We start from the raw sequence: 10,820 nt of genomic DNA, 5'->3' as shown, positions 1-10,820 counted from the left end.
ATAACTCTACCTACATGTACATATTACCTCAACTAACCAGTGCCGCCGCACATTGACTCTGTACTGGTACCCCCCTGTATATAGTCTCGCTATTGTTATTTTACTGCTGCTCTTTAATTACTTGTTACTTTTATTTCTTATCCATTTCTATTAAACTGCATTTTTGGTTAGGGGCTCATAAGTAAGCATTTCACTGTAAGGTCTATACCTGCTGTATTCGGCGCATGTGACTAATAAAATTCGATTTGATTTCCAAATTGCCTCTGGAATCAGCGTCAGCACAAGAACTGTCCGTCGGGAACTTCATTAAACGGGTTTCCATGGCAGAGCAACCACACACAAGCCTAAGGTTACCATGCGCAATGCCAAGCGTCGGCTGGAGTGGTGTAAAGCTCGCCGCCATTGGACTCTGGKGCAGTGGAAACGTTCTCTGGAGTGATGAATCACTCTTCACCATCTGGCAGTCCGACAGACAAATCTGGGTTTGGTGGATGCCAGGAGAACGCTACCTGCCCCAATGCATAGTGCCAACTGTAAAGTTTGGTGGAGGAGGAATAATGGTCCGGGGCTGTTTTTCATGGTTCGGGCTGGGCCCCTTAGTTCCAGGGAAATCTTAACACTACAGCATACAATGACATTCTAGARAATTCTCTGCTTCCAACTTTGTMGCAACAGTTTGGGGAAGGCCCTTTCCTGTTTCAACATGACAATGCCCCTGTGCATAAAGCGAGGTCCATACATCAATGGTTTGTCGAGATTGGTGTGGAAGAACTTGACTGGCCTGCACAGAGCCCTGACCTCAACCCTATATTACACCTTTGGGCTCAATTGGAACGCCGATTGCGAGCCAGGCCTAGTCGCCCAACATCAGTGCCCGACTTGACTAATGCTCTTGTGGCTGAATGGAAGCAAGTCCCCGCAGCGATGTTCCAACATTTATTGGAAAGCCTTCCCAGAAGAGTAGAGGCTGTTATAGCAGCAAAGGGGGGGACCAACTCCATATTAATGCCCATGATTTTGGAATGAGATGTTCGACGAGCAGGTGTCCATATACTTTTGGTCATGTAGTGTATATATCAAAATGTTCATTCCCCTTGCTCTTTATCTTTCACTCTCTCACACACAAACCCCCATGCAATCACCCACCAACCCCTACATGCGCACGCACACATACACAAACTTTCAAAGGCACCACATCATCTGACAACCGACAATGGCAAAGTGTAGTAGCAAGTAAACTTTATTTACTACAAGAATTAAGAAAAAAGTGAAACAATAATTACAACGGAGAACCAAATATACTTCGAGGGCAGTAAAAATATAACAAATATAAATCAGTGGAAGAACCCAGAGCGACTTCCAGTAGCCGAACAAGGATGGCACTTCAGATAGGGAGAGAGTAGCTCTGGTCCAGGGTATTAGTGTGGATTGCTAACGCTCGTCCTGCTCAGGAGGCTCAGTGTCAGGAAGCAGCAGTGACAACCTGGACCAGAGCTAGGGAGACAGCGCGACAGCCTGGCAAGCCGCATCAGGAGGGACACAACAAAAGCTTGGTGCTTTTCTTAGAATGAACAGATGCCATTTGAAATACAGCAAGCCACAAAATCAAACTACAGCAGTTGTGAGAGTTATAACAGAAAACCAACCTCCGAGTCAAGATGCATTGTATAAATTCAAAAAGTAAACACAGTCACCCCGATAAAAAGAAAAAAATATTGATTCAAATATTGTTTTTATAGATAATGTGTCATTATGTCAAAGAGCTGTAGGAAAAAACAACCAGAACGTTGATGACGCAAATTCAAAGTACATCTTTTCACAATGAATACAATATGTTGAAAAATACGTATTTTCAAAGTACTTTCAACCAAAAAGGACATTTAAATGTATTTTGCTCATAGTGTTGTAATGTACAGCATGTAGTTAATGGTCTTTTCTCCTGTGGATTTTTCAACAGCTCGATAAAGAATACTAATGGGACATTGCACCTTAAAATGTTCTAGATTCAAACCAAACTTTTGTGCTCTCAAAACGAATGCAAAATGACAAGTGTAATATCAAGAGTTGGTTACTTTTCTGAGTGAAGGACAAGGTTTTATAAATAGTACACGCTTTCATTTTCTGTTCCATGCTCCACATACGTTTCATGCTCACTCAAAAAAGTCTCTGTGAACTTATGAGGAGCATGCAACTGAAAATGAAAGAGTTCACTATTTACAAAACCTAGTCCTTCACTCTGAAAAATAATATACTTGTCATTTTGCATTCGTTTTGATATAGGCTTTAGTTTACTGGCACTCAAACATGTCCCTGGATCTTTTTTATTCCTGATCGTCAATATCATTTAACACATGTATCCCCCACAGGACATTTAACAGCAAAGACAAGTACAGTTTAGAATGATAGTGAGCGTCTTGTGTAAAGAGGAGACATTTTGGGCTRAGACACTGTAGAGTGGTCTATATTTGACAAACAAGTAGGCTTGTATAACTTTGGTCCAACAAAACCCWAAAACAGAGATATAACAGTCAGTACATTTGTTAACGGCTAATTTCGTTCTCTCATCACAAAATGCAAATGCCCACATATGTAATGTAATGTGACGCCTTTAGGACAAAACAATGGTCAACAGGTACTACAAACTTCAGCTATTTCTCTCAATATCTTGTACATTTTGATGAAAATAACTAACATGAAGCTGTATTTCAAATCAATGTTTTGAAATTGCAATAAATTGAATATTAGGCTTAAAAAGGGCAAATCCGCAATTTTACAAACTGATATTCATTATCTCCAGCACCATACCGGTGTCTAGATATGTGAAAACGGCATGTTTCTATGATCTGTGGTTGCAAAGACAGGAAGAAAAGTCCTAAAAAAAATGCTTCTCTGTGACATCACAGGGTAGGATTAAAAGTAAGAAAAACTGTGATTTTCAAAACCTGCAACTAGTTTCTAGCCAGAGGGAAGATATGTTCTTGCTCCACGTCACCGCGAATGTAGGTGTGTTTGAAAGTCACCGTTTTTAAAATGGTTGATGTCATCTTATACATTTTTCTACAAAACGTAGAAATGCACCATTTTCACATGTGTAGACACTGGTATTGTGCTGGAGATAACGAAAATGAGGTTGAAAAGTGGTGGAATTGCCCTTTAACACCACAATAAAATGGGATGTTTTTTCTTTATTTTAATGTTTTGGATTTTGTATACAGACGAGACAATATAGACTTTTGCATGCAGAGGCACTGAGAAGAGTTTTGTCTTCTCAGAACATGCTCAGTTTCAGTCTCTGCTAAAACTCTGCTTTACTATACAACGATTACACTACAGAGCCTAGGACAACGTCACATTTGCTTTCTCCACAATTTCGCATCAACAATACATCCTGCAATTTATATACACAGATACTTTACATATGTATASATGTTTGTGAACACTTCATGCAGCATATGAGACCCCTTTATGCATCTATGTGATTGTATAAAACAGTGGCTAGGGCATTACACAAAGACAAACCTTCTGCCCTCAATGTTTCTTCCTCCCCCCAAAAGTTCCTGATGACTCACTGTGGAGAGGCTAGTGCAGGAAAAAAAGATGGCCGCCGCTAACGTCGTTGCTTCAAAATAACTTTGAGCCCACCAAAACTGGTACAGTACCAACATTGGCAAGCAACATTATCGGCATTCCTAAGAACACAATGCACACAATGCAAAGATAATCAAGTACATACAATAAGGCCAGGTTGAAGCAAGTGCCCTGCGCAAAGCATGGAATTCCTTATCAACTCCACTGTGCTCAATGTTAACTTACAGTTGAAGTTGGAAGTTTACATACACTTAGGTTGGAATCCTTAAAACTRGTTTTTCAACCACTCCACACATTTCTTGTTAACAAACTATAGTTATGGCAAGTCGGTTAGGACATCCACTTTGTGCATGACACAGGTTATTTTTCTAACAATTGTTTACAGACAGATTATTTCACTGTATCACAATTCAGTGGGTTAGAAGTTTACATACACTAAGTTGACTGCGCCTTTAAACAGCTTGGAAAATTCCAGAAAATTATGTCATGGCTTTAGAAGCTTCTGATAGGCTAATTGACATCATTTGAGTCAATTGGCAGTGTACCACCTGTGGATGTATTTTTCAAGGCCTACCATTAAACTCAGTGCCTCTTTGCTTGACATCATGGACATCAAGAAATCAGCCAAGACCTCAAAAAAATAAATTGTAGACCTACACAAGTCTGGTTCATCCTTGGGAGCAATTTCCAACTGCCTGAAGGTACCACGTTCATCTGTACAAGTATAAACACCATGGGACCACGCAGCCATCATACCGCTCAGGAAGGAGACGTGTTCTGTCTCCTAGAGATGAACGTACTTTGGTGTGAAAAGTGCAAATCAATCCCAGAACAGCAGCAAAGGACCCTGTGAAGATGCTGGAGGAAACCGGTACTAAAGTATCTATATCCACAGTAAAACAAGTCCCATATCAACATAACCTGAAAGGCCGCTGCAGGAGGGACTGGTGCACTTCACAAAACAGATGGCATCATAAGGAAGAAAAATTATGTGGATATATTGAAGCAACATCTCAAGACATCAGTCAGGAAGTTAAAGCTTGGTCACAAATGGGTCTTCCAAATGGACAATGACCCCAAGCATACTTCCAAACTTGTGGCAAAATGGCTTAAGGACAACAAAGTCAAGGTATTGGAGTGGCCATCACAAAGCCCTGACCTAAATACTATAGAAAATTTGTGGGCAGAACTGAAAAAGCGTGTGCGAGCAAGGAGAACTACAAACCTGACTCACTTATTGTGGGAAGCTTGTGGAAGGCTACCAGAAACATTTGACCAAAGTTAAACAATTTAAAGGCAATGATACCAAATACTAATTGAGTGTATGTAAACTTCTGACCCACTGGGAATGTGATGAAAGGAATAAAAGCTGAAATTAATAAATCACTCTACTATTATTCTAACATTTCACATTCTTAAAATAAAGTGGTGATCCTAACTGACCTAAAACAGGGAATTTTTACTAGGATTAAATGTCAGGAATTGTGAAAAACTGAGTTTAAATGTATTTGGCTAAGGTGTATGTAAACTTCCGACTTCAACTGTACATTTACAGCATATCCCCCAAATGGCATTTTTTCCTAGTCATATCTGTTCTGTTACTATACCAATTTGATTAAACTGACTGCATCACTCTCCAATGTCAAACTTGATGCCCAATATGTATTTTATCATGGCTTATCTAATGTTGTGTAAACGTTCCAAAGGTTAGTTAAGTAGACAGGCGAGTATAGATGCAGGTATAAAAATMGTGTTTTAAAGCAGGGAGAGAATGGTTACGTTCCCTGCCCTTCCTAAAGAGGGCTGAGGCAGAGCTCTGGAGACCTGAGACGGGATCTCTTTCTGTGGTTGTACTGACCTTCCATCTGTTTCAAATGGAGTGTGGAGTGGAGAGACATGAACACACACAGATCTGGGTTCAGTTTTGAATGGTCTCTCCTCCGTCCAGGTGAAAGGTGGTGTCTTTTTAGTGAGTCAATGTAGTTACAAAAACTAACTATACTACATTACTTCTACTTCCATTTTGTTCATTTAAAAGTTGATTTATTTCAAGGTCAAAATAATATTTTGATATTTGTAGGCTGAGATTTCTATGGAAAGATGTTCATTCACTCAAGTGAACAAAACAATATTAATATCATTGTCTCTCTAATTTCATGTTGTTATGGCAACTACATTTACATAAGGTTTATCAGCTGACCGGATATAAAAAAAAAAAAAGAGAATCCATTTGGCTTTTTGTCAATATTTTATGACGAACACAGGGATCGCTAATTGAGGACAGCACACAAAACCCCTTGTGGATATGTTCTCTTGATGGACAGCTTGGGTGGTTGTCACAGCTGACAGGAAGCCATCCATTGAAGGCTGACAAAACAGACTTCTGTTGAGGATGTAGGAGATTGGAAACTGGTGGTTAGACCTTTGACCTCTGGAGATATGTGTAAGAAGCACTGACCTCTGGGATATGGTTAGTTGGGCCTGGAGGACTGGGCACTAGGGTGTAGAGGCTAGTCTTGCTGGGCTACTAAGACAGTGAGGTGGCAGGGCATATGGYGGAAAAGAACATCCTCCTATTCCCCCCCTAACTCAGCCTGGTCAGAGTCAGAGGAGGGCCAGGGGGAGTGATTTTGATTTGGAAGCGGCACCGGCATAGAGCCCTGGGGGACTCCACTCTGGTTCTGGGCAGCGGCGTCGGGCAGGGTGAGGGTCTCAGGTGCGGACTTCTTGCGGGCTCTGTCCTTGGGGACGGAGAGGAACTCGGGCGCGTCAGAGCAGAGGGGGGTGGTGGGGGCGCTGGCGGGGCCGGAGAGGGTGCAGGAGGACAGGGGCATCTCGCTGATGGAGATCGACGGGGGGAAAATTCCGATCTTCTCGTTGGTGGCTTCCTGGATGGTGCGCTCATACTCTCTCACCTCATCCATCGTCATGTCTGCACGGAGAGAGAGAATGAGGGGGGAGACAGCACTCCAAAGCACGCTAACGCTTCTTTCTAATCTTAGCCGTCACACTACTAGTTATGTCATAATCAAAATGACCAAACATTTTCAAATCAAAAGTCATTTTATATTTTTCTCAAGTTGTGAATATTTTTTACTTCATGTTTTCCCGATATAGAAACAACTATAAAGCTCGCAAGAACCACTTTGCATAGAAACAGAGTGATTGGTTACCTCCCGAGTCACGTCAACACGAACAACAGAGCACGTCAATATGAAACAGAACAAGAGGAAATGAAACGACACATACGCTGGCTTTGTCATGAATCTCTATGTCATCCAGTGAGGGGGAGTTTGTGGAATGCTCTTGCTGCTCATGGCAAACTTTAATGTTGGTTTGTTCATGCATACTTTTCTCGTATTCCCGCACGTCATCCAAGTTCATATCTGCAAAGAAGGAAGGAAGGAGGTCGAGATGTTGGCGTCGTCCCGTTAGGACGCTCAAGACGAAGGTAGAGTAGGGGTTAAGTGAGGAGGGGCACGCCGTGGGTGAGTAGAGAGCGCTGGGTGGTGATTAGTGCTTTTGGGAGGGGCCGAAAGGTCGAAGTTCAAGCACAATCAATAGGAGGTGGAGAGGGCAGAGCTAGCTTCCCACGACCGAAGAGAGTTGGTGTCGAGAGGAGAAAGCTAGTCAGGCCAAAGCCGGGTTATGAAGATGAAGAAAGGGAGGGATAGAGGGAGAAGGGAAAGGAGAGGGAGAGTAAATGATCCAGAACCCTCAGAGTCAGACGTGAAGGGTTGGGAACATCACCGCAAAAAATACATTCCCAAAGAACATCATCCCAAATACGTCAGGAGGATTTGGGTGAGGGGGAATCATCCAAATAGTGCATAGGAGGGAAAGTTATACCCCCCCCCCCCAGAGGTAGAGGAGAAGGGAGAGAGTGAGTAGCGGTGTCCCATTACAGCAGTAATGGCTTGTTATGGACTTACCCTGCAGCCATGGAAAAAGCTAAGCGCTAATAAGAGTCCTGCTAGTATTACTGCTGCTGCTCTCATTGCCATGCAGTCACGACCCACATACACACAACTGTCATGATTCAACGAGTGCAATATCTTGTGTGTAATATCACCCGATATTTTCAGCAATTGCTATTCTCTTGAGGAAATTGTAGCAAATTCAGCCAGTTGTGTTCACTATAGACATCGTACAAGCCTAGATGCCAACAAGAATGAAAAATATTTCGGACTCAAGAAGAAACAGACCAGTGTACAAGGAGGGATACTGTTTGATTGAACGCCAATACAGAATTGCAGGAATTGGTTTTACAGACAAACATGGAAGGAACTGCAGTCCAGGGGCTGTCTGTGTATGACTGAAGTAGTGAGCTAGTGAACACAGATCAACCCTAGACATGACAGTACTTCTAGGGGCGATTTTCCCAGACACAGATTATGCCAATTGAGCTTGCTTCTCAGTCCAGGACTGGGCTTTGAATCTGCCCTCTAGGGTATGTGTTCTAAGTTGGGTTATTGATATCAGAGAGGTCAGCCAGCGAGTAAGATGGAGCAGGGTTAGATGCAGTGATGGGGAATTGGATGTTGTTAAGGGTTTCACATGCCTTATTTAGTTCTATAACACACAATGATACAGACAGTAGATTCGAGACGGCATCAACAGTAACCACGTAGCCCCCAAAAGGAGTAAAATCTTATTGATGACATTCTAAGGAAAGAGTGACTTCATAGGTCCCAGTGTTRAACTTGGGCCATCTTCATTAGGTACAGAATAAAAACTGGAAGGGACAACCTAGTCTTGTCCAATAAGTAGCACTCATTCATTTTAACTTTCACCACATAAGAATTGATTGCCCTACTGAACACTACCCAGTGATTAGTTAGTGAGAGGACCAATTGAGCAGTGCTTGTCGACCTACCGATCCACTCATCCACCCAGGCAAAAGCCTGCCTGTGGCCTAGAAGCAGCACATCACGCACCACCTATAGGGAGAGACAATAGAGGAGGTCAGAGAACACTGATCTCAGAGCAGTTCTACAAAAATTAACCAGCACTATCTATGGAGTAAGTGGCTGCTATTTGTGTGTGTGAGTGACCTCTGACCTTGTGTACAAACTGCTCCACGCGCGTCTGCAGGCCCCACACCTCAAACTTGACGGTGACCAGCTTGTAGGAGCACATGATGGGCTCCTGGGTGTCCCTCCAGCCCTCCTGCAGCATGCCCCTCGACGTCTTCTCTGACTTGAAGTACCGCAGGTCCTGTTGGTGTGGACACACACACACACATGAATGTACGCACACGCACACAAAAGTAGATCTCAGTAATTAATCCAAACCTCTGCGCCCTGAGAGAAATACATTACGGGAAAGCTACAAATAGAAAGCTAACGTTAAATAGGAATCCTTGCCTCCAGAGATTTTTCCCTAAATCTCAGGGGCTGAGGCAATTTATCATTCAACCACCGCTTACTGCATCTACTATACTTACAACAGATGCTATATGCTAACATGCTAATTTCTAACACTGAAAATTAGATATGGAAGAGGTGTATGGGGAGAGAATTAAAAGGTGATGCTAGAGTTAGCTTAGCATTATCTGGTCAGAGCTGTATTGCGCAGTGTATCGTGGGTTTACCTCAATACAAACTCAATTCGGGAATATAACTAAATTTAAACTTATTTGAATCAAATTCCAACCCATATAAAATAGTTTGGGATATTTGGATGACTAGGATGCTTAGGGCAAAACCAATTATAGGTCGACCGATTATGATTTTTCAATACCAATAACAATTATTGGAGGACCAAAAAAAGCCGAAACGATTAAATATATATTTGTTATAATGACAATTACAACAATACTGAATGAACAATAACACTTATTTTAACTTAATATAATACATAAATACAATCTATTTAGTCTCAAATAATAAGAAACATGCTCAATTTGGTTTAAATAATGCAAAAACACAGTGTTGGAGAAGAAAGTAAAAGTGCAATATGTGCCATGTAAAAAAGCTAACGTTTAAGTTTCCTTGCTCAGAACATGACAACATATGAAAGCTGGTGGTTCCTTTTAACACGAGTCTTCAATATTCCCAGGTAAAAAAAGTTTAAGGTTGTAGTTATTATAGGAATTATAGGACTATTTCTCTCTATACCATTTGTATTAACATATACCTTTGACTATTGGATGTTCTTATAGGCACTTTAGTATTCCAGCCTAATCTCAGGAGTTGATAGGCTTGAAGTCATAAACAGCGCTGTGATTCAAGCATTGCTAAGAGCTGCTGGCAAACGCAGTAAAGTTTGAATTAATGTTTACGAGCTTGCTGCTGCCTACCACCGCTCAGTCAGACTGCTCTATCAAATCATAGACTTAATTATAATATAATAAACACAGAAATATGAGCCTTTGGTCATTAATATGGTTAAATCCGTAAACTATCATTTCGAAAACAAAACGTTTATTCTTTCAGTGAAATACAGAACCGTTACGTATTTTATCGAACGAGTGGCATCCATAAGTCTAAATATTGCTGTTACATTGCACAACCTTCAATGTTATGGCAAAATTATGTAAAATTCTGGCAAATTAGTTGCAACGAGCCAGGCGGCCCATACTGTTGCATATACCCTGACTCTGCGTGCAATAAACACAAGAGAAGTGACACAATTTCCCTAGTTAATATTGCCTGCTAACATGAATTTCTTTTAACTAAATATGCAGGTTGAAAAAATATATACTTCTGTGTATTGATTTTAAGAAAGGCATTGATGTTTATGGTTATGGTTAGGTACAGTTGAAGTCGGAAGTTTACATACACTTAGGTTGGAGACATTAAAACTCGTTTTTCAACCACTCCACAAATTTCATGTTAAAAAACTACAGTTATGGCAAGTCGGTTAGGACATCTACTTTGTGCATGACAAGTAATTTTTCAAACAATTGTTTACAGACAGATTATTTCACTGTATCAGAATTCCAGTGTGTCAGAAGTTTACATACACTAAGTTGACTGCCTTTTTAAACAGCTTGGAAAATTCCAGAAAATTATGTCATGGCTTTAGAAGCTTCTCTTCTTCTGAGGCTAATTGACATAATTTGAGTCAATCGGAGGTGTACCTGTGGATGTATTTCAAGGCCTACCTTCAAACTCAGTGCCTCTTTGCTTGACATCATGGGAAAATCAGAAGTAGCCAAGACCTCAGAAAAAAAAGGTAGACCTCCACAAGTCTGGTTCATCATTGGAAGCAATTTCCAAACGCCTGAA

The 10,820-nt window shown here is 41.3% G+C and overlaps 1 protein-coding gene across 1 annotated transcript in view; it reads right to left on the bottom strand.

The window, feature by feature from the left end:
- Positions 1–4,872: 4,872 nt before the first annotated feature.
- LOC111982390 (cytoplasmic phosphatidylinositol transfer protein 1) overlaps positions 4,873–10,820 on the bottom strand; it is a 93,429-nt gene continuing 87,481 nt past the window's right edge. Inside the window, exons 7-9 of the mRNA XM_024013957.2 lie at positions 8,650–8,805; positions 8,465–8,528; positions 4,873–6,520 (exon numbers count right to left, since the gene is read on the bottom strand). Coding sequence (XP_023869725.1) covers positions 6,162–6,520; positions 8,465–8,528; positions 8,650–8,805 — 579 coding nt within the window. The 3' untranslated portion in view covers positions 4,873–6,161. The remainder of the gene's footprint in view (positions 6,521–8,464; positions 8,529–8,649; positions 8,806–10,820) is intronic.

The sequence above is a fragment of the Salvelinus sp. IW2-2015 genome, linkage group LG21, assembly GCF_002910315.2.
Source record: "Salvelinus sp. IW2-2015 linkage group LG21, ASM291031v2, whole genome shotgun sequence".
NCBI classification, from domain to species: Eukaryota; Metazoa; Chordata; class Actinopteri; order Salmoniformes; family Salmonidae; genus Salvelinus; species Salvelinus sp. IW2-2015.
The sequence above is the reverse complement of the archived record's forward strand: the minus strand, read 5'-3'. Positions and strand labels throughout refer to the sequence as shown.